Below are 27,648 nucleotides of genomic sequence, written 5' to 3' on the forward strand. Positions count from 1 at the left end.
TCCTTGAGGCTCCTGGGGCTCCCTTACGTGGGGTAGGGTCTGAGTCTAGTTTCTACTCCAACCTCAGAGTCACCAAGGAAGGAAGCATGGAGTAATTTTACCACTCCGCTCCCCAACTTGACCAAAGGATGCCTCTCTCCTCCTACCTGCTCAGAACTCCTTCCCAAATGACTCAGCACAAAGACCTGCTTCACCCCGAGCTCCTTCTACACAAGGTCTTGTGTGGTTCTTCTGTTGTGCCCTTTATGCAAGAGATTGCTCAAAGGGAGGATCATTTTGCCAAGTAGGGTGCTCTCAGAGGAGAGTGCCAGTCTTTAGGTTCTTGGCCCTTCACAAGGATCTGGAATGAAAGGGGATTGCTGCAGTGGAAAGAATATCCGCTTTGGCCACTTACTAGCTGCGTGTCTTAGACAAGTTACGTAAGGGTAACGTCTGGGTCTCATCTTCTCCATATGAAGTGTGTGTGTGTGTGAGAGAGAGAGAGAGAGAGAGATGAGGAATAATGATCCTACTGCATGGAGTTGTGAGGACTAGCAATAGTGAATGTAAGATACATGATGATGTTTGGATCCGAGGAAATGCAGTAAGTAGAGTTTCCTCCCCCTATATTCCCTGTTGGGAGATCTAAGAGTGGCCCGTTCAAGCAAAACATCTGAGGTCAGTAAGGAGGCGTGGGGTTTCCACCCACTCTGAGTCAGGTGGCTGGCTCACATCACCATCATTTACATCCTTGTGCAAGTCCTCCCCACACCTGGAGCAAGTCTTCCTCTTGGCTGAGGACCTAGAGCCTCCTGAGGGCTTGCAGCTTGCCATCTTTTCTGCTTTTTGAAGGGAAAGAATTTCTGCCAGCTGTGAGCTGTGTGGACGGTACATTAAGGCCTCATAGAGACCCCGCTGTCTTTCGTCTCAGAGATGGGGATGATATATTCAAAGCAAACACCGGCCACGTCCCCAGTTTCTAATAGTGATGGATAATCCACGTAGACCTCGGATGTTACATTATGTACGTACATTACTTAGACAAGACATGAGACAGAGGTCACCCGGTGGGACTAACAATAAAAGGGTAGCTCAGAGAAGAGTTAAGAACCTGATCCTAAAATCTGATGTTGAAAATGTGTGTGTGTGTGTTGTCATTTCAGTGCCTCATGGCATGGGAGTCGATTATTCCACTACTACAGGAGAAACCAGAGGCCAAGTAAGTTCCTTCTTGGGACCGAGACTCTTCTACCTACACAGGGCATGGCACCCCATACCAGGACGTCCCTGTAGTGCCAGAGAGGTGGCACTGAGAAAACAGCCACAGAATCATCTCTCCTTTGTGTATTTCTCTCCCTTCCCGCCCCCCACCCACCTTTGTCTGACAGTGGTTCTCCGTTAGTATTTATTCCTTGGTGGAGTCTGTAAGGCTATAATCATCTCTCAGCGAAAGAAGCATACCTCCATGTTGTGAAGGAGCCCATTAAATCTGGAACACTAAGATCTGCAGCTGAGGGACGAGGCAACCCAGCTGATGTTCTGACATCTCATTACAGTCTCCTGTTTGGGGACAGCATGGTTGCCTGCGGTGGAAGAGAGCCCGGTTCTTGCTTTTCCAGGACACGAGGAAGGCGGGCACAGAGGGCAGCTCTCGTTTTCCACAGACACACGGGGACTCTGGAATTGACCTGTGTGGGCATCGACTTGTCTCAGCCTAGAAGGGGGTGTTGGCACCTCCACGAAAAGTCCTTAATGTACAGTGGCCTATAGCTGTGAGTGTGGCCTGCTGCCTGCTTGTGACGAGTGGCACCTCTTTTGTGGCTTCTGGTTCACATAGGACCATTTATATCAGCGTCTGTATGCGTCCGTGCCCAAATGAGCAAGCCAGTGTCCTTGTCCTCGTGCGATACCTCGGGGAGCCGAGGGGGCAGTGCTCCCCAGACTTGTTTCTGACACTAGAATGCAGTAGATTGGAAACTGTTTTTTGTGTAAAATGGGGGGGGGGTGCATTTTTCTCTGTGAAGTTCTTCAGTGTTTTTCTTTTGCTTGTTCAGTGTCGTCAGAGTAGAGCTGAGGCCCGTGGTGGGAAGTCCGTGTTGTCTGAGGTCAGAGTAGCTCCCAGTAACTGGGGTCAGTGGGCGTACACTAGGCCCCATCTCCACGTCTGCTCTGTGCCGTCTGCCTTTACCTCACCCAGAACTCCTAATTTAGTGTCTCCTACCACGTCCACGGAGTGTTTGGGCGGCCTTTTGTTGAGAGGCTGGTGTGCTGTAGTGACACAGTGGAGGTTCTGGGAACTCCGTGTGCATGTTCCATATGAAGTGCTTTAACCCTCGATAGTCCCTGGTCGGAAAGAAAAGTCGGTACCTGGATGGGCCTCGAAGATGACAAGTGCTAACAGCGAGCCCTTTGCTTCTCGATAAGCTAAAACCTCTTCAACTTGCAGCCACGTTCCCCAGTGACCACTGGCTGCATCTCAAGTCTTCAGACCGACACGAAACCGACGAAGAGGATCTATCTTCCAACTCCTTTTCTTTCCTCCTGAAGTGAAGCTACCTATGCCACATTTGCGCTCTCCCGTCTGTGGCTCATCTCCCCGTAAAATGATCAACCTGAGCCTCAAAGAGGCAGTTAGTGTTCTTGTCGCGACGCAGCCAGGCCGAGGCGCTGGCGCACACGCGGGTTGTAACCCGCAGGTACCCGGCCGCGTGCAGCGTGTCGAGGTTCCTCCACCCCCTCGCGCCCGCGGCGTTGACCTTGGGTGGCCACTGCCGTGATGCCAGGGGTGCAGCAGTAGGCCAGCGCAGAACAGTTCGGCTCTGTTTCATTCATGTTTTGAGGAAGTCACGGTTTCAGTTAGAACTTTTGTATCCGTCGGTACTTGCCTGCACCGTCAGACCCCCTCACGCCGTTCTAAAATCCTGCGATGTGAATTTTTGTTTGGTACAATGAGAAGCGATTCATCGAAGCAGAAGGGTAAGGACAGGCCATCTAGCCCGAGTGGTGAGTCCGTGTTTCATGCTACCTCTAAGCCATCACGTTGGTGCGGGTATGGATGATGGACGTCTGGGTCCAAGCTGACAGCTTGCTGGTAGAACAGGGTGTATATCCAATAACGGGTTGACGGCCCTCTCTTGATATTCTGTGGAAGGCACTAGACTGACCCAGCAGCGAGCGCTCATCTGCAGGAACGTGCGAAGCCTTGCCTTGTGGAATGCGTGCTTTAAAAACGTTGTCCGGTGTCATGAGTGCTTGGAAAGAATCGTGGAAAGAGTTGATGGGAAGACCAGGATCTCACCTGCCGCTAGTTGCCAAAGCCCAGGAGCATTCCCGTGGAAAGTTTAGTTGGAAAGGAAGGCAACCCTTCAAAACAGTCATGGGGCTCCTCTCTGGGACATACGGGAAGGGAGTGGAGGGGGGACGCAGTCGTTCCTTACGTTATTGGAGGCAGAAGACTAGCTCGGAGGGGACTCGGGCATCTTGCGGCTTGTCTTTCTCCATTTGTTTGCCATGTGATGTTTCTGTGCTTTAAGACACCGGGGAGAGCTGGGACACTGACGCCAGAGCTGGGAGAACCAGAATATGTTCCAGGCTCCCCTGGAGAAATGGTCTTGCCCGAGAAGGGACGCTTGCCCCTTCCTTCAGGCTGGCGGCAGATGAGGTGAGGAGGCCCAGGAAGAAGGGACGGTAGGCAGTGAAGGAGGCTCCCCAGGCCTCCCCGACCCCCACGGCTCGTCCAGCCTCTGCGGGTCAGGAGTCCCAGGCATTTGCCCTTTCATCTCTGTGAGCATGAAGGGGATTCCCTGTGAGAAGTGTGACCGGAGACTTCTGTGCCAAAGACTGCCTCGTAGAGGCTTCGTCACCCCGTCCTTCTTGGCTCCACAAAGTCGTGGTGCTGAGATCACTGCCTCCTCTCTTATAGTTGTGTCCCAGGAGGCTTTTGCTTGGGGACACGCTTGACCTCAGGCAGACAGACTTGGACAGGTTTTGAGTCTTGGGCACATGGCAGCAGAATGCAGAGTGACGCCTATCAACTGCCTCTCGGGTGCGGGAAGTGAAGGGTTCATTCACCCAGGTTAAAAATCCAGGCTAAGGCAGAAGAGGAGAGAATTCCTAGAAACTGAGCAGATTTTAGAGATGCACTTGATGCCGAAGGGAGCACTTGTGCTTTGTGGCAGATATGGACACTGCGGTCTTCCTTATCATGTGGTGGATCCACAAGGGGATTCTAGGCTACTCTGCCCAAAGCCAAAAAACCTCTGTTCTTCCTGAAGGAGGAGGGAACACGTTTCACAGCCAGGTTTGGGGTTGGGTTTTGTCCTTTAATAAGACTTACTAATGATTCCCAGTGACCTCAGATAAGTGCAATTATGGAGATGATTGGCTCGTATTTCACTGTGCTGCTCGTTGAACTCACCAGTCACCTTCCTTTAGGTGAAACAACAAAAGCCAGTACGACTCCGGGGGTCGTGGTGAATGTAACGTTAAGTTTGTCTTCATGCCAAATTTCAGCCACACCTGGAGCGTGTTCTACATGTTGTCGAATTAAATGTTTTACCAGTCGCCATCCACACGAGGGATTTAAATGCACGCTTGCTGCTCATTTCTCGTGAGGCCACCTTTGTTTTGAAGTGACCGGAAGTCCTGCTTTAGAGGAGGGCATGGTGACCTGACTGCCTGTCTGCAAGTGGAGTGTGTCTCTTGGACCCGTAGGTGTCAGCCTGGGACACACCCTGCCGTCAAGAGCATTGACATCGCGGGCCCCTGGCTTTGTTTTCATGCCATTCATTACACTGCAGAGTAGTCCTTCTCTACCCTCTGCCCTGAGACAGGCAGGAGAGAGACATCGCCACAGCCTCCCGGGCCCATGTGGGCCTCGTCTGTTTGGATGTCGGGATGGGGTGACCTGGCCTCTCCTCGGGCTGCGCTGAAGGGTGCTCCCGCTCAGGAGAGGCTGCCTGTGGTCAGGGCAGGGCACAGCAAGCCTGCGGCCCACCTTCCCGGATGCCTACTGTCAAAGGCCCGTGGAAACTGAGTAATCTAATTGTCAGGCTGGAGTAACACTGCAGTCCATCCCCATTTACAAAACATTTTGGGAATTTGGCTTTGCCTTCTCACTTTCAAGATGGCAACAGATTGGACACGGCCTCTTATGTTTTCTCCATTCAGATGGCAGGTGGCATTTATCAGTAAATTCGAGTAAAATGTCATGATGTCCTGGGTCAGACTGACCTATCAAGCTGGGTGTGTTGGAGTTGTTCTCTGCTTCCTCATGGGTTTTTTTTTTTTTTTATTTAGTGCATAAACCAGGAACCTGATTTTTCATCAGCCCACCCAATAGGTGGTTAGCTTTCTGCTTTAAGCATGTCTGGCCTCCCTACAGTCGCCTCGATGAGAGCGTGCACAGAGCTATCTGCGTTAGGAAAGGTGGAGGAAAGGCCTTTGTCACGGGGAGTTTGATCGTTGTTTCTTAATCGTATGTTTGAATTGCATTCCGGGTCTGGCTGTCTAACCCTTTCTATGTGGCAGAAAAATATGTTCTTCAGGCAGTTTTTACTACTATAGATAGCCTGTAAATAAGTACTTTGGAAAAAAATAACAAACCAGTAGATATTTGTCTTATATAGAAACATTCTGTGTGTTTAGCACTTGAAAATCAACAAATCCAGACTTTTAAAATTGCCACAGACTGTTGAAAGCCTAACTCTACTTTTTGAGAATTGTCAACTCCTACTAATATGCCTTATTCTTCAACTAGTGTGTTTTAGATTCTGGATAGAAAGAATTTTTTAGAAACGTAATCAGTTGTTCAGCTTAAATGCTAGAGGTCTAACATAGCCAGTCCTCAGCCCTCTTAAAGAAATAAGAAAGTGAGGTTCATAATTAGGGCTGCCTTTTGGGAAGAGAAAGCTAAGTATTGCTATTGCCAAATGATATTTTTGATAATGTAAGGAAACACAGGGACCACTGAACCGTTGTGTGTGTGTGTGTGTGTGTGTGTGTGTGTGTGTGTGTGTGTGTTAAAGTGTGAAAGATTAACTTAGTGCCTTTTGGCACACTCTTGATTGTAGAGGATATATGGTATCAGCATTGACAAATCACGTGGATACAGAGAACTCTAGATTATGACAATATTAATGGTGTACCCCCATTCTGCGGAACAGTTTTTTAAAAGATAACTGGGGGGGGGTGGGGGGCTCAGAGCAGCGTGTGTCAGATAGAAATTCTCCACAGGTTGAAATGCCAAAAACCTAAAACCCATTGATTCTTTAGTCCATTTTAATAGAGCTTTTACTATTAAAACCAGTGACGGAGTATTGCAACACGCATGTCCCTGGCAATGCCACCCCCTCACCGGGTGATTCTGGGCTTCCTGCATGCCAGGTCAGAGCAGGTCACACCTGTCCCCACCCCTGAGTAACAGGTTGTTCACAGTCTCAGACCAACCCTTCAGTCTCGATGGTACCGGAAGGAGAAAAGGGGGGTGGCTTTTTTCCACAGTGTGGGAACGGGGAGGGGAAAGCAGATTGCCAACAAGATGAGAATCTGTATGACAAAAAGACACCTGTGTCAGCTGGGCCTTCGTCAAACAACAAACCAGCAGCTGTTAGCAGTCAGCACCACCACCTGGACACCCCTGAGGTCTGGTCCTGTCCCGTAGGCACCCCCAACCATTGTACTTCCGTGTGCCTGATTCCTCGATGTCCGTGCATTGGGAATGCGTTGAGAGATGATGTACATCTGATATATTTCCATAAAATAAACTGCCAGCAACCTTTCTAACTTGTATTTTAACTGTTGAAAAAGAGATTCAAAACTTTTGCTTAGGTCATGTCCAAAGTGTGGACTGTATTTCTTATTTTTAGAGGTCATTCTTCACATTTAAAATTTTAGAAGAACCCCTCCCCCCGCCCAAGGTATTGATGAAGTCCTCCCTCTGTGTAAATGTGTTCTCTTCTCTCCATGCTGCCAATAAGCCAAATCAGAAGCTGTGAAAAAAAAAAAAAAAATGTGCTCAAGAATGTGTGTGGACGAGAAAGTGATTTATTCCCAGGTCAAAGTCTCTGTTTCATGAAGCTACCAAACTTTAAAAAGAATGTCACCTTTTTCTTTCTTTCTTTGTTATGGAACCCAGAGATTGTAAAAAGAAAAAAAAAGTTTTGTTGCATTTTTTGATGCTGGCACGAGGTTTTTGTCCACTTTTTTTCATATATCTGTGTATAAAAAAACTCTGTCCATTGTTTACTATGAAATTAGTATTACATTTTGAGGTAAACAAAAGAATTTGTATTGCTTGTTAACTATTAGCTTGTAAATTTAAAAGGTTTCTTTACCTCAATTAACTTAAAGTAATGGACCAATAAACCTACGAATGATGCTTTCTTTACCTTGAATTGTGTTGTCATTTATAACACTTTACACGACAGGAAAACACGTGTGCCTTGTATCTTGTTTTCTTGTTTTCTCTAAAGAGGTATGAGTTTGCCTGCAAGAATCAGGATATACAGAGCAACAGGAAAAAGATATAATTAACCTATTTTTACTCTACTCCGTAGATTTATCCTCAGTTTACCTTCTACACCCCACAGGTTGGCACCGACTTGGGGAAATGAAGAAACTACCTGGTGTCTGTTCACAACCACTGTGATTGGCGGGCAGCCTGGCAGCCAGCCCACGTACTTTTGTGAGGATTTTTTCCTACTCCATCCCATAGCAAAGCACAACATCTTCTCAGTCAGGACCAGTCATTTCCTGATTTTTTTTTTTTTTAACTGCCCTGATGCTTTTAAAAAATCTGTTAGGCAAGAAGAAATGCCTGTGGTTCGTTAGGGTGTCAAGAGTGTGTTTCGAAGGGAGACCGGAATGCTCGGTTAATGACCCCAAAGTACTGGAAATGCACTTGAACTTACTGACAGTAGACATCACTAATCCAAGACTACAGTCATACACAATGAGGCAGCAAGGCGGGATAAGAGAGCTTTGGGATCAGATCTCAGCTTTTTCCACTCGTTACTTCTGTGGTTTTAGGCAAGTCCCATTTCTTTGAACTTAAGTATATTGATCTTTGCAATGAAGACGTGCTTTCCCTTGGTGGGTTGCTGATGGGTTTGGCGATAATGTATATATATAAAGCATCGTGTCTGCCAACACTTAGATGACTGGACTGCTCTTACGGGAAGACTCTTCTATTACTTGTTTAGATACGGCCAACTTAAATATCAAGCATTCCCATAACAATCCTTCCCGTTTGCTTTGTCAAATGAAAATTAAGGGGGGGGGTATATATTTCTCGTAACTGCTTTAAGAAGGTGATGGAGATAGTAGGCTGGTGGACTGTGGTCAGACTGAAGCCCTGGGGAACAGATGGGAATAGATCATAAAAGTTGTGGCAATGGGCGATAGGAAGGGTGATGAATTTAAGAGATTTCTGTGGTGAGGGGAGGGGATCAGAGATGAGACGGAGTTTTCAAGCCTGGGAGCAGGGAGATGACGTCATTAACTCACACGTGAAAACAATCAGGAGAAAAATGTAAAGGTTGGAGTAGCTTAGATGGTGAGGTGGGAGAATAATTTGGTTTGGAATTATGTTTGAGGAAATCCAGGTGGAGGTGTCGACCAGATTGTTGGAAAAAGTGTTCTGGAATCCCTGAGAGTGGACTAGATTACTTGGGGAACATACCAAGGGCAGAGCTTTATGGGCCTCAAGAATTAAGGATGGGGGCGCCTGGGGGGAGGCTCAGTTGGTTAAGTGTCTGGCTATTGGTTTCGGCTCAGGCCATGATTTCCTGGTTTGTGGGTTTGAGCCTCAAGTCGGGCTTCACGCTGACAGCACTGAGCCTGCTTGGGATTCTCTCTCCCTCTCTCTCTCTTTGCCCCCCTCCCCAAAATAAATAACAACAAAAACAAAAACAATTAAGGATGCAGGAAGAGGAGGAGAGGGACTCAGGGAACATTCTTAAGAAGAGAAAGGCCCATAGATAACATTGGTTCTTAAGCTTGAGGGCTTGTGAAAACACCAATTGTTGGTCCCCACCTCGAGAGTTTGATTGGGGTGGAGCCAAATAATTTGCATCTCTAACAGGTTCCCTGGGGATACTGAAGCTGCTGGTTCAGAAACCACACTTTGAGAAGATCAAAGGGGTTAGAACCTCTGTTAGAAGAATTGGTGACCTGGGGCAAGTGGAGAAGGGTCAAAACTGCCACCTTAGTGACAAATTGAAAAGGAGCCAGTGCTGGGGCTTTGAGAGCCCAGCTCAGGTTAAAACCCACAAGCGTATGGTGGGTGAGTGTGAGCAAATAAGGACATGTTTCTGGATGCTCCAAGCCAGCTTTTCAGGAGCAGGAATGGAGCTGCCAATGATGAGATTCATCCGGGTTGGGGAGCCGATCAGGGGCTGGGACAGGAGGCAAGGAGCCAAGAGGAAGGAGCATAATCGGTGAGAATTTAGCAAGGTAAGCTTGGCCTTGAACTCCACTTCCCATCCCACCTCCGCCCATGTCGTCTGTCTCAGGGAGAGGCTCGGCCTTCTTCCTAGTTGCCTGAACCTCAAATCTGAGCATTCTTGCCTCCATCTGCCCCACCCTCTGCAGATCACCTGTCACCAACTCCTGCTGACCGCCAGCTCCCAAGGATTTCTCTAAGTCCCTCTACTGTTCTGCACCTTCACATCTTATCCAAAGTCAGTCCGCCATTGTCCGTCACCTGGGTTACTACCAGACGCTCTGCTCTTGTGTCCTTTCTGCAAGTCTTCTCTCTCCTTCTGCCCCTTCCTGGCCCAGTTCATTCTCAGGGATGCCAGGACGCATTCCATACTCCTGCGTGAAATCTTCCACCAGCTATCCCTGTTACTTTAAAGAGAAACTTGCAGGGCGCCTGGGGTGGCTCAGTCAGCTAATCATCTTGACTTTGGCTCAGGTCATGATCCCATGGTTCATGAGTTTGAACCCCACATCGGGCTCTGTGCTGACAGCTTAGCCTGGAGCCTGCTTTGGATTCTCTGTCACCCTCTCTCTCTGCCCCTCCCCCTGTTGTCTCTCTCTTTCTCTCTCAAAAATAGATAAACATTAAACAAATTAAAGAGAAACTCTTTTTAAGGCTCTATATGTGTATTGTTGTTTCTCCCTACCACTCTAATCTCCTGGTCTTGATTCTGTCCTTTTGGTACCTGTCCCTCCCCCCCTCTTTGCTCCCTTATATTGAATTCCTATATCAAAAGATATTTTCAGGGGCGCCTGGGTGGCGCAGTCGGTTGAGCGTCTGACTTCAGCCAGGTCACGATCTCGCGGTCTGTGAGTTCGAGCCCCGCATCAGGCTCTGGGCTGATGGCTCGGAGCCTGGAGCCTGTTTCCGATTCTGTGTCTCCCTCTCTCTCTGCCCCTCCCCCGTTCGTGCTCTGTCTCTCTCTGTCCCAAAAATAAATAAAAAACGTTGAAAAAAAAAAAATTAAAAAAAAAAAAAAAAGATATTTTCACCTTCGGGCCTTCCAGCTTGTTATTTCTTCTGCCTGGACTGTCCCTTAACTTCTGGCCTTGGTGACTCCTTATCCTTCCAGGGTTACCGTAGTCCACTTCTTCTGAGAAGCCTTCCCTGCTCTCCTAAACCTGGTTAGATGCTCCCTTATGCTACCATTTATTATAGGATATGTGGTTGCCAGCTGTTCTGTCTGTTCCACCTGCTGGACAGAACATTCTGTCAGGGCATGAGCAGTCACGTGCTTGCCGTATCTCAGCACCTAGCATGGTGCCAGGACCTTAGAAGACATGCCAGAAAGGCTTGTTTATTCCCTGCAAGAGATCAGAGGTGTAAACTCTCTGAGCCCAAACGCTTGGAGCTTGAAATGCATTCCCTAGCTTTAAGTTTTACCCCAGTATAAGAATGCCATGCCTGTAGTTATAGAGGGAGGCTAGCCGGGGAAGAACGATTCACACGCATACAGTAAATGTTGATTTTATTTGGAGGTGAGCCTGTTTTTCTATGTGTAAGTAAAATAGTCTGTAAAAATAGGTACCTCAAAATAAGACGGCTCTTGGCCTATCTCCTCTGCCCTCTCTCTCCACACCGCCCACTTTGGGAAGAAGTATTGTTGACTGAAAATATGCCATGTAATAGTCACTAAAGAAAGTCGTTTGATATTTGCTTCTTAAAAACAACAGTAATGACGGCAGTAAAACTACCCTGAAGCCAAGAGCCTCAGCCCCAAATCTCTCCTGAGTGTTCACAGCTAACAAGGCCTCAGGGAAGAAAGCTAAGTTTTTTTCAAGGTTTTATTTTAATTAAAAAATATATATATATTGGCTGATGTTCACTGTTGGGAGTTCTTACAAAGCATCCCCTCTGCGCTCCCTCTAGGCTGTTGAAAATGCATGCTTTGGCTTGAGTTTTCCTGGGGGATCCCCAGCACGGCACCCAGGTGACTAGTTAGTGGTACCTTAGAGCCAACTCCTGGAAGAAAAGGGGCTGCTGTCTGAAGCCCTTTATGCGTCTCGTGTGACTGCGCACGGCCCCCTGCATCTAACCCTTGGAAGTTCACCCTCTACTGTCCCCAGAACCTAACCTCTGACAGGGACGTCTGAAAGCTGAGAAAGTTCTATCACCAAGAAAGTGCTTTTCCCCACCAGCCAGGGACCCCTGAGCCAGAGCAGCTCATGCCCAAGCCAACTCCGGCTGGAACCTGGGGTTTTGGAGCAGTGGCTTGCTTTGGTCACCAGCACCCAGTCCCTTCTTTTGACTTCAAAAGAAGCCATTGCTGGTATTTTCAGCTCCCGTCGGTCAGCACCTTCATTTCTCTGCGATGTCTCCATATTGCAGTCATGAGCCTTGTTTGTAGGCCACGATGCTGTAAGAATTACAAGACAAACAGTTGGAATGGGGCAAAGGGTGTGCCTTTTCCTTCCCACCAACGGCCGCCTTTTTTATCACCTATAGACTGAGAGGCTCTGACCATTGTCCCCAGAATGTTGTTCTGAGTGGAGAGATGGCCCATTCCAGCCCTATAATATCTCAAGCCCTTTGCATCTACATTTTCCTTTTCCTGAAATCTCTCTCCATCTCACTACTGCCTGATGAACTCCCACGTGAATTTCAAGATCAAAATTGGGCTAATCCAAGCAGAATTCGCTGCCTCATCTTCTGTCCTTCCATAGCCCCTTTATCTGTTCCATAAATTCTCATTACATTGTTTTCAAATATTTGTAAAAAAAAAAAAAAAAAAAAAAAAAAAAAAAAAAGGGAGGCCTGGGAATTAGGAGCTCTGACTTGAAGTCTCGGATCTGTGTGACCTTTGGCATGTCCTTCCACCTCTGGGATCCTCGGTTTTCTCATGAGCAACCTTTCTAGGAACCTCAGTTTCTAGGCTACAGCAACCTCTTCCTGGCTGATGGTCAACACCTGGAAGCCGCTGGATGGGGTGCCAACTTAAGTCCAAACCTTCTAAGGGAAAGCTTTGTGGGAACTTCCAAAATCTCTGATGTCCCACCTTCTATGAGTCCCAGAGCTCTACAGGGAGGAACACGCACTGTACTTGAGACAAAACTCATTGTATTAAAGAGCTGGCAGGAAAGTCCAGATGTGGGCCGACACCAGGTCGCAGCCCTGCCTCTGCGGCTGACCCCCACTGTAGACCCCAGTAGCAAAGCCAGGTGGTGATGGCCAGCCACTGCCTTCATGGTCAGCTGACAGGCAGCTCTGGGATACGGATGGCCAGCAATGCTGGCTAGTAGGTGCCACACCCTTCCAACAGATCGTTCATTAAACAAATACTTTTTGAGTACTTCTTACAGGCCAGGCTCTCTGCTGGACACAGATGATATGTCCTGAGCCAAACGGCCATGGTTCCTCCCCTCAGGGAGCCTACAGTCTGGTGGGCAAGCGTATGAAAAGATAACCCCTAACCGTCAATTATCAGGCTATGAAGGAAAATGGAGGAAGCTTTGGGAGCATATGATAAAAGTACCTAATTTAGATTAAGAAAGGGATTTGTTTCAAAAGCTTTTTGAGAAAATGCTGCTTAAGACCACATCTAGTTGGGTTAAGAAGGAGGCATGGGCGCAGAAGGGGGAAGAGCATGAGGGGTCACTCCTGGGGCTGACACCTGGGGTCGCGGAGGGTGGTTAGTGACAGAAACAGAAATTACGGAGGTTGGCAAAGCCAGGTTACAGAGGACCTTGTGGTCCATGGGAAGACATTGGGTTTGTATCCTAACAGCGGTGAAAGCCAAGAGCAGAGCTTTGAGCAGGCGATGATGCGATCTGTTTAAACACTTGAAGGAAATTGCTCTGGGCACCTGGTGGAGAGAGGATGGGAGGGAACAAGAGTGGACATGGGAGGAATGGTCCAGAGGCTAATCCGGTCGTTCAAGTGCTCTGGCCTAGGGGTGGTAGCAGTAGTGATTTAAAAAAAAAAAAAAAAAAAAAAAAGGATGAATTTGAGGACCGTTTTGAAGGTAGAGTCAGTGAGGCCTGACGGATTGGAGGTGTGGGAGGTGAAGTTGAGGGCAGACTTCGGTGACGGTTCCTCCCCCGGGTGAGTGGCGGTGCCATTTAGGGAGGCGGCAAAGGCTGGAGGGGGAGCAGGCGCAGGAAGGCGTCAAGAACCCAATTTTGGAAACTCAGGTGGTAATTTGAAGTCTTGAAAGTGCTTTAGATTGCTTCGAGAGAGCATATGAAGCGAGAACCCAGAGCAGAGCCCCAAAGAATCTTCCATTTGGAGGTGTGTAGAGAAGAAGTGATGAGGTGCTGAGAAAGCCCAGTGACGGCCAAGAGTGAGCACGGGTGCTGGGGCCGCGGAGAAATCACGTGGGGTGAGATGAGGGCTGAGCGAGTCCACTGGATCCAGCTTTGAAGAGTGGTCGGCGGCCCTAGTGAGAAGAGCGCTGCTGGTCGAGGGGGGACCTCGGACGTCTGGGCTGAGAAGTGAGTGGGCGGTGAGGACGCAGGCAGCAGGTGCACACGAGCCTTTGCAGAAGCTGACCGTGAGGAGGAGGTTGGGGAGAGAGAGGGTGGCCGCTTGCGTGTCCGTTCCGGTAAGAATTCAGGAGAGCGCAGCTAGCCCGCGGAGGGAGCTCTCTAAGGAGACGGCACAGGTGGCACCCTGGCACCTGGTGACTCTACTAAGAAGCAGTGCGGTGTAGAGGATCAGAGACTGCCTGCGTTCAAATCCTGTCTCTGCCACTTACTACGGGCTCTGAACCTTTGGCAGGTTACGTGATACCTCAGCGCCTCTGTATCCTTATTTGCAGAACAGTAATAGTAATTACGTCAGAGGGCTTTGGGGGAAGATTAAATTTATTAAAACATTTTAAGTAGTAGCTAGCACATGATAAGAGCTAGTTACAGGGTTGCTATTATCATTACTAAGAAACAGGTGGGGAGGGAGGAGAGGGATAGAGTGGCAAGTGGGTTGAGGATGGGCAGAGCCAGAAAGTTCTTTCTTCAGCATCTCCCAACTGCAAGAAGAGCAAGAGGGTGGGGCGCCTGGGTGGCTCAGTAGGTTGCTCATCTGACTTCGGACAGGTCATGATCTTGCAGTCCGTGGGTTTGAGCTCCGCGTCGGAGCTGACAGCTCAGAGCCTGGAGCCTGCTTTGGATTCTGTGGCTCCCTCGCTCTCTGCCCCTCCCCCACTTGTGCTTTGCCTCTCAAAAAATAAATAAACATTAAAAAAAAAAAAGAGGAGCAAGCAGGAGAGGGCAGGTTCTCACAGTCACGTGAAATGGGCTCACTCTGGTACCAGGCAGGCCTGGGTCACGGTCCCTTCTGGCAAGCAGGCTGTTGGCAGCTCTGACCCAGGGACCCCTCCTCCCCGCCTTCTGCCTCCACTGTGTCCTCTGCCTCCCTGCTCTGACATGTCTTCCTGGGCTTTTATGTCATTGGAACATAGCTTTTCTTTCTGTGGTTAGAAAGCTCTACTGGTTTTCCCTGTCGCTGTCACTTGATGATTGATGGTTCAGCCTTGGCCTCTTCTAGCTGTAAGAGTTTTTCAGGATCTCGTTTATTTAGTGACTTCACGGAAGGGAAAGGTAATGGAAACACTCCCTTTATACCAGAGTCCTCAGTCTTGGTTGTATATTCGAATAACCCGGAGAGCTTTTAAAAAGGCCTGGGCCCAGGCTGCTCTCCGGATCAACCGAGTCAGAATCTCTGGGGGTGGGATCCAGACATCAGTGATTTTTTCAGCCTTTCTAGGTGATTCCAGCATACAGCAAATGAGGCTTTATTTGCACATGTGTCTCTTTACTGCTGAATGGCCACAAGACAGGGAAATAATTAGCAATTACTTAACGTGCCTCATTCACACAAGCACTCAAGTACTTACTCGACTGATACAAGATTCTGTCCCTGCATCTGTGATATAAGACTCTGTGCACGGCAAGTATGGCCAAGTCCAAGTGCGTGTTACACAGCGCACTGGGGTGAGACGTTCAAGGGCGGCCCACCTCCTTCATGTGCCCTGAAGTCTCTTAACAAAGGCACAGGATCCCACTTAGCACGCACGCGAAGCAACGAAACTGTGGGAAGGAAAACGACTGTTCATGGCTTTCATTCCTTCGTTTATATCTCTAGCTGTGCCACCCATTAGTCAGACTGGTTTTCTTTTGTTTTCCTTTGTTTGTTTGTTTAGGTTAATGAGAATATTTCGCCCGTGTGCCAAATAGGGCTGGGTAAACTTCCAAGTGGCACAGCTACTAATCCATTACTCACTTGGACAAAAAACTGGGGCTCCTGACAGATTTGCATTGCGTGCTAAGTCTTGGTAGCTAAGCCCAACCCATTCAGCCAAGACTCGCATGAAAATAGGGGCACAGGAAAAGGCCTAAGGGCTGGGCAGTCTGAGGACAGGTCTGGCTCAGTCCCACACCTTGAAAAAATGAGAACTGGGCCAAGAAGGCCCTCATAATCATGCCGCTGCTTACACAGATTCTCAGCTGCTTGCCTGCCTTCCTTCCTCCCTTCCTTCCCTCCATCCCCCTCCCTCCCTCCTTCCCTTCCTTCACTTCAAATCTTTCTTTTCTCAACTACGAAATAGAGCAAAGAGCCTTCATTATTGATGGCTTCTGTCTAAGGAGGCTCAACCTTCTATGTAGGCAGGGACTTACATTATGATGTGATGTGAGAATTCCAACAAGGGTCTTCCCCCCCATCCACTTCCCACTTCTTTCAACCTGCCTTCAGTTATTTTCTATTCTGCTGCCTGTAATGCCACCATTATTGATGTGTAGACTTCTCTGTGCTACCAGGCAGACCCTTTAAAAATGCAAATCTTTGGGGCACCTGGGTAGGTCAGTAGGTTAAGCTTAAGCGTCCGACTTCAGCTCAGGTCATGACCTCATAGTCTGAGTTCGAGCCCCTCGTCGGGCTCTGTGCTGACAGCTCGGAGCCTGGAGCCTGCTTCCGATTCTGTGTCTCCCTCTCTCTCTGCCACTTCCCTGCTTGCTCTCTGTCTCTCTCGCTCTCAAAAATAATAGACATTAAAAAAAATTAAAAAATTAAATAAAACAAAATGCAAATCTTTATCAAATCCCTCACATGTTATGGTGGGTAGGTTTATTGTATTCCTTTCTCCTCTGGTGGGAGTGATACAAGCCTGAGAGGACCTCACTAAATGAGAAGGGGTAAACAGGCCTAAACAGGTTGAAGCTGTGCTGTCTAATGTAGCGGTCACTAGCTATGCCAGCCGCTTAACACCTGAAATGTGTTCAACCTGGGTCCAAACTGAGATGTGCCATCAGCATAAAACACGTACCAGATTTCAGAGACTTAGTTAAAAAAAAACAAAAACAAAAACAAAAAAACAACTCATTGATTAATTTTGTAAATTGATGACATGTTGGAGTGGTATTTTGGATATGCTGGGTCAAGTCCAATGTGTTACTAAAATTAATTTCACCCGTCTTCCCATTTTTAAACGTTATGAGATGGTTTAAAATCACATACATGGCTTGCTCTTAGGACTCACGCTGCACAGGGCTGGTCAAAGATCATCTTGGTGATGTCCTAGGCTAGTGCTCTTACTGTGGAACCAGACTGCCTCTTTTTTTTTTTTTTTTTACGTTTATTTATTTTTGAGACAGAGAGAGACACAGCATGAACGGGGGAGGGGCAGAGAGAGAGGGAGACACAGAATCGGAAACAGGCTCCAGGCTCCGAGCCATCAGCCCAGAGCCTGACGTGGGGCTCGAACTCACGGACCGCGAGATCGTGACCTGGCTGAAGTCGGACGCTTAACCAACTGAGCCACCCAGGCGCCCCGCAGACTGCCTCTCTTGGGCTTCTCCAGCCTTCCTCCTGCTTGTTATCTCCCTGACCTGAGTGTTCTTATTTTACAAATGAGACGACTCCCGCACAGAGATCAAAGGAATTGCTCAAGTCCTACCAGGAGCTCCCACAGTCCAGGGGCATGTGAGATTCCGGGGCACTGCCAGGTGCCCAGCCCTTGGAGGGCGTGGAGAGAATACTAGGAAGTGAGAGAATACTAGGCAGGATGATTCTCCTCTAAAAGGACCTCAGAAAAGACGTTGGAGTGGTTCAAGAGGATATCTAATCCCAGCCTCTAATCAAAAGGAAGTATAAGACTGTCAGGAAGTAACCAGCTGATTGTGGCCCTCTATTCATTATTTACGAGTTCGGGGTTTTCCCAGATTGGCAGATTATTAGCTTGGGAGAACAGGAGGACTTCTTATTTATGGGAGAGCCCCCTCAGAACCCACTGCATAAATGCTGCAAATAAATAATTCTTTATGATAATAGACTGGAGAGGGTCCAAGAGGCCCTGACCTAAGCCCAAAAGCCCCAGCCCAAACCAGACTCTCCTTTCTTACCCAATCGGGATGATGGCCAGGAAGGAGAGAAAGGAGGAGAGAGCAAAACAGGAGCCCACGAACTTCTCCATGGTGAGCTGATAGATCTTGTTGTACACCGTGGACGTCACCACCCCAGTCAGAGCCAGGGACAGCTGCAGGATGACGAACACCTTTCCTGTGGAAGGGACAGAGGTTACCAAGAAGATATGTTGCTGTCCCTTCCATTTTAGCTGCTAGCCGAGTCTCTAGGGAGCTCTCAGGAGACTCCGCATCCTTCCCAGGGCCGCCTCTCAGTCTTGGCTCGTTCCAGCGGGACTCCTGGCTCCGTCGGCTGCATCTTCCTGCAGCCTGCGGGTAGCAGTGTCCTCCTTTGACGGTGGCTTTTCAGTGACCGACTTTCTGAGTCTCTCCCATCCTCCTGTTTTCACCCCCTCTGCTCTAATGGACACCGGAGTGTTCCTAGAGTATTCAAGGCTGCTTCTGGCACCGTCTCATGGGCCTTTTGCAAGTCCGGACCCTATGCCTCAAGCCAAGCAGGTCTGAAACCGGCCGGGCAGAGAACTTCTGAGAGATTCCTTTCACTCACCATAAGAGGAGTCCTTTATGAGTTTGGACATTGCCGATCGGATGGTTGTGACGGGGATGAGAGCGAACAGCATGACAGCTCGAGCTGGAAAGAAATCACAAGAGAACACTCCTCGTCGTGCCCAGGCTTGGCCAAGGAGTCAATCGGTAAAAGCAAAAGCCTCACCAGGAACCTCCCCCTCTCCCCACAATCCCCACGGGCTTGCCCGCAGGGAGTGGTTTCTCTGCCTGCAGGCTGACACCCTCTCCAGGGCGGGCTGAGCCCCTGAGCTCTGACGGTGCCATAGATGCCGCAGACCCATCTGCGAGGTGGCAGGGCACAGCTGGCACGGTGACGGGTAGTGAAGGGTGTCTTCGTCGGCAGAGTTACGTGGCATCTAGGGAAGTAGAGCTGATGTCACGGGAGTGACTTTAGGCTCCTCTCCTTGTCCCTGGGACAGAGGTGACTTCTGTCGCCATTCATGAAGCCCTCTGGTAGACAGCGCCAGGAACTTTGGCAAACTGCATCCAGGAGTGTATAGCACACGTACAGCCGCCACCACCTTTCCTTCTCACGTGCCTTATTCCTAATCCCAATGTGCTGTGTGTTTAAGTGTGGGGGGGGGGAGGGGGGGACAAAGGTAGAGGTGGTGGGAGGGGAAGGGGAGAGGGCTACTCTGGCTTTTGCACGTGGCCCGTTTATCTGGGAGTCGGCCAAACCTAAGTTGCCGTTTTGTTAGGTGTCTTCTGAGATGTGTGACCTCAGCCAAGGGAGAGCCTCTGATAACCGTGTAGAGTTGTTTTTTTCTAATGTGTTAGCCACTGGCCACGTGTGACTATATGAGTTAATTAAAATCAAATCAAGTCAAATTGAAAACTCTGGTCCTCAGTTGTGCCAGCCCCATTTCAAGTGCTCAATAGCCACACATGGCGTGTGGCTGCTTTTATCAGACAGACCAGATTTAGGACATTTCTATCAGTGTAGAAAGTTCTATTCCAACATTGGTCTAAAGAGCTCTCTGCTTGTGGTTGTCCGACCTGTGTCCTCAGGTGGAAACTTCATTCTGCTTCCTTGAAAGAATTTATTACATTGGTTGTGGAAGGCATTTGTGCCTTTTTTTTATCCATTTTTGAATAGCCCATGCTTGGCCCCAAATGACTTTAATTAAGGGACCTTTTCAGCCTGATTACCTTAATGTTTTATCCCTTTAAAATTGGAGAGAAGAAATCCAACCCCGTCTCCGAAGGCCAACCTGAAACCTTCCCTCCTGACCACGGGCCCCACCGACCAAACTCCGCTGACCTCCTAGAGCCACAGGCATCACTCTGAGGCCACTTCGGCGGGTAACACAGATGGCCCAGTAGACAGTACAACTCAGATGAACTCAACTGCACATGATCCTGACTCCCTCGAAACTTCCTAGGCAGGGGGTATGGTCTCTGCTGCTGAGCCGGGGACACCCGGACCACAGCATCCCTGGTGTCGGCCCCACGACTCAAGGGGCCAGCCGTGCCCTCGTCCTGCCTCCCCGAGAATGCCAGACTCACCGATGTAGAACATGTATGTCTCTTTCACGAAAGCCAAGAGGAGGGCTCCCGACCCAAAGGAGACCATCCCAATCACGATCATAGTGGTGTCCCGGAAGCAGCGGGAGAAGAGCAGGACGCCCAGGAAGCTGGTGATGAAGATGGTGTACCCGGCTGCCATACCATAGCCCACCTGCACTTGATTCCACCTGAGAGGCTCCCTGAGCACAAAAAGGGGCATCACGTCCACGGTGCCCACCACTGCCAGGTCATATATGACGGCACCCACAAAGAGCAGGGCGATGACAGTCTTTTTGGGCACTGCTTTCCCGGGAGATGGAGGGTACCCCTCCACACCCTGCTTGTCTGACTGATCGGGATCCAGGGTACGATACGTGCCAATTGTGCCTGACACCGTATCCACAGCGGGGAGTGCCGTCCTGGGACTGGCCGTCGACTCGGGGACCTTCAGTATCAAGAGGCTGTACACAAGTGCAAAAGTGGCACAGCTCACGCTGCAGGCCGTCAGCACCAGGCCCTGCCCCGAGTGGTGCCCAGTCATCTGCTTGAAGAGGTGCCCCGAGGCCATGCTCCCGCAGAATCCCGCCAGGCCCAGGATCAGGTCCAGGAGGATGAGGCGCAGGGAGCGGCGGTCCTCGGAGGAGCCGAGGGATCCCAGGGCCATGACGCCCGACCAGAAGGCGGAGAAGCCGCCGCACAGCCCGTTCAGTGCCGCCGCCCCGTACAGCACCTCCACGGGCCAGTCCAGCAGCACCTTGAGCAGCAGCCCCAGGCGGGAGAGCAGGAAGCCCAGCAGGGACACGCAGATGGAGATCTTGCGGTGGTAGCGGTCGCTGAGCCAGCCCAGCCCGTAGGCGGACAGCAGGGGCGTCAGGCCCGCCACCAGGTTGTAGACGATGTAGAAGTTGGAGATGGCCCTCTGCTGTTCGTCCTCCAGAGCGTCCCGGGGCGACGGGCTGGCGCTGTGGTTGGAGGAGGCCCCGGCTCCGAAGGACGCCTTCACCACGAGGAGCAGCCCCGCCTCGTAGAGGGAGGCGGCCACCTGCGTGGACGCCACCACGGGCTCGATCAAGGTCCTCACCCGGAGGCGAGGCAGGGGGCCGCTCCACGGGCAGGTGGCCTCGGGGCCCATGAGGGCTCTCGGAGACGGGCCGGAAGGGCTGGCCGGACTCGGTGCGAGCGCGACTGTGCGCCGTGCTCCCGGGACGGGGCCGAGCCGGGGCGCGTGTGACAGCGGCCGACCCTGTGCCGGTGACCCCCGGGCACGGCCACTCCTCCCGGCCTTTTAAGGCCGCGCCCCGCCCCCGCCCCCGCCGGCCGAGCATGGCTAGCGGCCGCCCAGGAAGCCGGGCGCCGGGGAGCGCACCGCCCGTTTCGGCCCCCCGCGTCGCCGCCCTCCGGTCGCCGCGTCACGCTGCTCCGGCGAGCGCGGCCGCCTGACGAGGGCCGATTGCCCCACAGCCAGGCGTGCCCCGACCTTCCCCTAGCTTGTCCCGGCGGCCGGGGCTGAGACCCCCCCCCCCCCCCCCCACCCCGGCAGGGAGCAAGATTCCACTGTTGCTGGAGGGCAGGTCTGGGCGCGCGGTGGGGAGGGCCTAGGATTCTGCCTGGGTTCGGGGCTTCGGTGTGAGGTTTTATTTTATTGGGTTTAAAAGCAACAGGGGACCCGTGTTGCTTGCTGTAGGGATCTGGGTAGCAAGACTTTGAGAGAAGCGCCACTATCTCTTTGAGATGTTGATTGCAGCTCTTTTGGATGAAAACCCAGCAGTGGGATCCCACGATCATAGGGTCCGTCTAGGTTTAATTTTTTGAGGAACTCCCATGCTATTTTCCATAGAAGCTGCACCATTTTGGATTCCCACCAACAGTGCACAAGGCTTCCAATTTCTCACACCCTCACTAATACTTGTTGTCTTGTTATCTTCTTTCTTTTTTTAATGATAGGATAACCATCCCAACAGGTGTGAGCGATTTCTCGTTGTGGTTTTGATTTGCATTTCTCTGATGATGAGTGATGTTGAGTATGTTTTCAGGCTGGTTGGCCACCTGTGTGTCTTCTTTGGAGAACTATCTATTCAGGTCATTAACTCATTTTCAATGGGCTAATAACCCAACTAATAATTGGGCTATTAGTTTGTTTTTGTTTTTGTTCTTACAATTAAATTGTAGGTGTTCTCTATATATTCTGGAGATTAGCCTCTTATCAGTTGGAAAGTGTGCAATATTTTCTCCCATTTTGTGGGTTGTGTTTCACTCTGATGTTTCCTTTGCTGTGTAGAAGCTTTTTAGTTTGATGGAGTCCCACTTGTTTATTTTCAGGATCTCGAAGAGATGTCCGTACTTCTGTGTTCACTGCAGTATTGTTCACAATAGCCAAGATGTGGAAATAACCTGAATGTCCACCGATGGATGAATGGATAAACAAAATGTGATATGTGTGCATACAATGGAATACTATTCAGCCTTTAAAAAGAAGGAAATTGTGCAATTGGTGACATTTATGAAACTTGAGGACATTATGCTAAGTGAAATAAGCAAGTCATAGAAAAATACTGCGTGATGTCACTTACATGAGGTATCTAAAATAGTCAAATTCATAGAGTCAAAGAGTGGAATGGTGGTTTCAGAGGTGGAGGAATCACTAATCAATGGCATAAAGTTTCTGTTAAGCAAATAAAGAATCTCCAGAGGTCTGCTGTACAACATTGTACAATATGTTATATACTTAAAAGTTTGTTAAAACTCTCATGCTAAGTGTTCTTACCACAATTAACAAGCAAGCAAGCAAGCAAACAAAAAATCCAAACAAACAAAACCTCAGGAGAAGCTAGGCTCAGCCCTTTGACCAAGACAAAGGCCTCTGGGAGAACAGTCCCGCTTCGAGTGCCTGCACTGGCGGGCCTGGAGTTAGCATGTGCCCCAGCCTGCAGGATCCAGCCTCAAACCTCAGGACCAAGGGACAGACAGAGAGGTCCTGCCAGCCCTAGGTGTCCCTCCAGATGACAAAACTCTCTGGCAGGGGGTAGATCCCACCAGAAAGAAGAGAGTCGCCAGAGTCATCTGCTCCCGAATAAAATCCCCAGGACCCTTTCTGTTTCCTTGCAATTGCTCTTCCGTTTCACAGGCTCGCTGCCCTGGATTGGCCTGAGCCCTCTGCTACTCTGGCTGCCTTGCTTCCTCCTTTAAGTACACACTTCTGCAAAAAGGATCAGGCTGATGGGTGGTGCAGGGGCAAAAATGTACCAAGAAGGGAGCGCCTGGGTGGCTCAGTCGGTTAAGCGTCCAGTGTCAGCTCAGGTCATGATCTTACGGCTCATGGGTTCAAGCCCCACGTCAGTCTCTGAGCTGACAGCCTGGAGCCTGCTTTGGATTCTGTGTCTCCCTCTCTCTCCCTTCCCCCATTGTTCTCTCTTTCTCTCTCTCTCTCTCTCAAAAATAAATAAACATTAAAAAAAATTTTTTTTAATGCCCCAAGAAGAAAGACGCTTCTTCAGGGTCACTGCAGGGATGGAGAGTCAAAACACACAACCTGTCTCCTTGTCTGTTTGGCCCCGACACAGCCATGGCAGCATGGACCAGCAGGACCCCGAAACCGCACAAGGGAGACTCAGGTGTGCAGGGAGCATTTATAAAGTCAAACAGATAATGTATTCATGGAAGGAGGGACTAAACTCCAAATGAGTTTGTGCAGATATGTTTGCCTTGTAACTGAGCTATAATCTTCTGTTCCCCTCCCGGTCACTGCTCAGCCCTTTGTGTCCGACCCAGACAACTCTGCCTTCTGCAAATAGACCCATCTCCCATCAAGATGTGCCCTGCAGTCCCCCTCAAAGCTTTCTCACTCCCTTCTTGCTCCCCTTGCCTAGGCCCACCTGGGGAGGTGCCGGTTTCACCCAGCCCATGCCTGGCTCTCCCACTCCATTCCTAACCCTGTTTTTTCAGAGGCTGCAGCGAACCAGTTCAAGCCAGCCTGTCCCTGTGTGGGGCAGAGGCTCCAGGGGATGGGTAGGTTACGGGGAAATGGTATTCAGCAGTCAGATATGGCCATGAGAATGGCAACCTGAACTGTATGGGCCACTTTGGCCATTTCGTCAAGCAGTCTGTCTACTCTTGGGGTTGCAGACTCTACAGGGTAGACTTTATCCTCCCTGGGAGGGTCCATGTTGTCTCAATTCTTCTCATCCTCTTGTGAAACTAAGGAAATTTGAGGGGCCTCTGAGAGATTCCCCCCGGATCTAGGACAGGTCATCATGATGCTAGCCAGCCCCGGGACCCTCCAACCTTGGACCTCGTCCTCTGACCCGGAAATGAACTAGACCCGGGGCAGTCTGTATTTCTGCCAGTTTCGGCCACTCTAGTTTGGATTATATTTTCATCATGTCCCACTACCCCCTCCATCTCTGACTGTAGGCTCCAGCTGAGTTAGTGCCTGGCCATCCTAGACTATTAGCAGGGTATGGCCTTGAGCCAAGGTGAACCCTGACCCTGCCACTTTAGTCTCTAGCTCAAGGTTGACTTTATTAAAGTACAAAAGTCACACTCTTTGAGGAGAAAGGGACTTAAAAAAAAAAAAAAAAAGGAGCAGCTAATATTTACTGAGCCCTTACTGTGTTCTAAGCACTTTACAGGAATGAATGAATGTAGTCCTCCCAAGAAGTCCATAAGCTAGTCTATCACTTCATTTTATGGTTGGAGAAACTGGGGCCAGCGAGGTTAAGTGATTTGCACAAGGCCACACAGCTAGTAAGCTGGGAAGTCAGTATTTGGCACTAGTCTTTGCAAGCCTATAGCTATTGGGAAAATACAAGCACTAGGGACTTTATTTGAGGGTGCCCTCTCAACCAGCACAGGAATGTGGAAAGGAGCAGAAACGCCTTAGTCATCATGTAATTATTATTGATCAACAGTGTATTACATAAATGGAGAGGAACAAAGGAGTGGATGGAACTTTATTCATCAAATGTATATCCCAGGCACTTTACAATCAAGTTAGGAAACACTTCTGTTTTCTTAACGGATGGCTCCAAAATTCATTTTAGAAAGGAACGGTGTTTGTTGGGAAAACACCTTAGATCGGTTAGAAGGTGAAATCCCCAGGCCTGGGTTTCAGCTATGGACGAGGCTCCTGAGAGGGGGTGGAAGCTCTGTGAGTGAGTTGAGGACAGGGACTCGTCTGGTGCTCTCCAGAGGGAGGGGTGGGGAGAGAAGCGGGGGGGGGGGGGGGGGGGGGGTGCGGGGGGGGGGGTGCGGGGGAGGGGCGAGGAAAAAGAGGTGTGGGGAGGAAGTGAGTGAGTCTGGGGCATTGGTGGGATAGGCCAGGACAGGAATCCCCCATGTCTGGGTGGTCAGGACTTTAGAACAATAGAAATATCTAATAAGGGTTTTAAGCAGATCGTTCGTTGTCTTCTTGTGCGTATGTGAACCCTTCCTGAGGCTGCTCCCTGCTCCCTCAGTTCTTTAGAAAAGTCTACTCGGGAATGTTTTGGTGGCGTGAGTGCGGTGTTTTGGTGGAAATGAGTAAAAAAGCTGCGGTTGGTGTCTGGGCGGACACAATGCTGAGCAGCAGGAGGAGGAGGAGGAGGACACCACAAGAACATCGATCTCCCAGGGATTTGCTGGAATCTGGAACAAGGCTTAGGACTTAATAGGCTATGGACTTGGGGAGTTAGGCCATTGATCCAGATCTTGAGGACCAGGGACACCCTTGAGGTGTTATTCTCTGTTGTTAATATGTCAGGGGCTGAGTTCAGTCTTTCCCCCAGACATTGCAAATGGGGAAAATCAGATGCCCTCACGGACACAAAAATGTAATGGAACCAAGGGAAGATGTACCAACTCATCCTAGGAGACAGAGACAAGCCCTGTCAGTGACCATCCAAGCCCTGTCTGTGAAGGGTTTCCCAGTGGCCAGTCCATCACCCCCAGCAAGAGGCAGCCTCAGTCCCCTTGCATGACCACGAGCAATCTTCTGGCCATGGTTTTTACTTCCCAAATATAGCTGCACACACAGGGAGAAAGTGCTAGTGATTTGAATAGTTACTCCAAATAATTTCCTATGGTAAATTAGTAAGTTGGCATTCTGGTTCATCTATCCGCCTTTGTAAGTTGGTTCACGTGGGACTCTATCTGGAAATGGCTTCCTCTCCATGTGCCGACGAAATGGAGTGTTTTTTTTTTATAGTGTCAGGCTGAGAGCTGGGCCCCGTCTGTAATCAATGTATCAACATAATGAGTGACACCTCTTGGGAGATTGTCTCATCGGCCTTTCTGCTGGAGGCAGCCCTGTCGTGCTGCCCAATTTTATAGGTGAGAAAACAGAGACTGAGGGAGCTTGTCATTTGCACAAACTCATACAGAGCCAGAATTCGCACCTGGGTTTGTGTGACTTCGGAGTCTGTTATTTTCATGGTGCTCCATTTCTGACATAATTGAATAGAAGAGAGATGTTTTAAAAATGAATTTCTTTGTTGAACACTTCCATCAAATACTGTGAACCTGTTCCTGCTGAGGGTATTTTCAAACTCAGTGCTTCATTTGCTCATTCATTCATTAACCATCCATCCACCCACCCATCTACCTATCCATCCATCCATCCATATACAAGCATTTTTTAAATATCAAGCCCACTAGAAAGTACCAGGGATGCAAGATCCTTTGTCCTCAAAGATGTTTCAGTCTGTAGAGTTATCAAAAGGTACTTGTACTAAAACTCCAGTTCTGCTTCACACATGACGTCACTGATGCCAGGCCAGACCAGGCTCTTCTTTCATCACAGACTCTGGCTTTATAGGATTCTTCTCTACCCCAGGCTATGCTTCCAACCTGAATAGCTTCTTGAACAACCTGCTCAACACTGCAGAAGAAGAAAGACATCTGCTGGTTTTGCCGGTCAGGATACATTGACTCTTACTCTGGTAACAACACTCGGCTCCGGCCGATCACAGTGAGTGTCTTGGGATCACAGTGATTGGTTTAGAGAAGGAAATGTGACCCAGATTCAGACCAATAAGACTGAGGCCCAGGACTTTGGCTTAAATAGTTAGGGAAGAGAATATTGACTGGTGAGGATGAAAGCCTGGTGCTGGCAGCTGTTTTGCTGCCACCAGAGAAGAGCTTGCCAGAGATGGGAACCTGTACCGAGGAGAGCCTGAGCAGAGCACATTGAGCTATGCCTGAGGCTAAACCACTCCCTCTCCTTTTTAGTAACAAATCTTCTGCATTCTCTTTTGTAATTGCCAGTTCGATTCCGGTTTTCTATCAATTGCAAATGGCAGAGATTTGATGGAGTCAAACCCATGGCCTCTCATCTCTAGTGAACTTACCCCTTCGTGAGTCACAGACCCCCTTGGATTCTGGATCTGTTCATCAGCTATAGCTGTGTCACCTCTAAAACCATCCATGCAAAGATCCCACTCTGACTACAGCCTCTTCTTCTGTGTTGCTTGTTCAACTGCTTTCACGTCCATGATTGTATGGTCCAATCAGGAGCCACATAACCCTATACTAATGTATGATTTTCCAAACCATAGCCTTTTCCTTCTCTTCCCTTCCTCTACTATTTATCTTTGATTTCTTGGAACATTATTTCAGCAACACCCTCTAAAATAGATCAAACTCTCTGGTGCTTCAGTCTTTTCAACTCACATCAACCCCTTGATGAACCCAATGACCTGCTGGCATTCAAGTAACTGAGGACTGTTGGGGGAAGTGTCACCGTAGGGCAGATTTGAATGATACCTTCACTAACTCCAATGACAGTCC

General features: G+C 49.4%; 2 protein-coding genes across 6 annotated transcripts in view; one reads left to right on the forward strand and one right to left on the reverse strand.

Annotated features, from left to right (window-relative positions):
- SNX30 (sorting nexin family member 30) overlaps positions 1 to 7,366 on the forward strand; it is a 118,261-nt gene extending 110,895 nt beyond the window's left edge. For 3 of the 4 annotated variants that reach the window (XM_086683723.1, XM_086683727.1, XM_086683726.1), the window contains exons 9-10: positions 1,143 to 1,198; positions 1,368 to 7,366. In XM_086683723.1, coding sequence (XP_086539849.1) covers positions 1,143 to 1,198; positions 1,368 to 1,407 — 96 coding nt within the window. In that variant the 3' untranslated portion in view covers positions 1,408 to 7,366. Of the gene's footprint in view, positions 1 to 1,142 lie in introns of all 4 variants that reach the window. The other variant, XM_086683725.1, reaches the window with a different exon arrangement.
- Positions 7,367 to 10,911: 3,545 nt separating this feature from the next.
- Positions 10,912 to 21,192, reverse strand: SLC46A2 (solute carrier family 46 member 2). 2 transcript variants are annotated; one of them, XM_025913318.2, is made up of 4 exons: positions 19,888 to 21,185; positions 18,362 to 18,445; positions 17,794 to 17,950; positions 11,643 to 11,816 (listed from the first exon to the last, which is right to left on the reverse strand). In XM_025913318.2, exons 1-4 carry the CDS (start codon positions 21,017 to 21,019, stop codon positions 11,789 to 11,791), a joined length of 1,401 nt encoding a protein of 466 aa, XP_025769103.1. In that variant the 5' UTR covers positions 21,020 to 21,185; the 3' UTR covers positions 11,643 to 11,788. The 2 variants fall into 2 exon arrangements, with proteins under 2 accessions (XP_086539854.1, XP_025769103.1); XM_086683728.1 differs by lacking the exons at positions 17,794 to 17,950; positions 18,362 to 18,445 and having other exon boundaries at positions 10,912 to 11,816; positions 19,888 to 21,192.
- Between the last annotated feature and the right edge of the window lie 6,456 nt (positions 21,193 to 27,648).

Source organism: Puma concolor, chromosome D4 (assembly GCF_028749965.1).
Source record: "Puma concolor isolate L17-30 chromosome D4, mPumCon1.1.hap2, whole genome shotgun sequence".
NCBI lineage: Eukaryota > Metazoa > Chordata > Mammalia > Carnivora > Felidae > Puma > Puma concolor.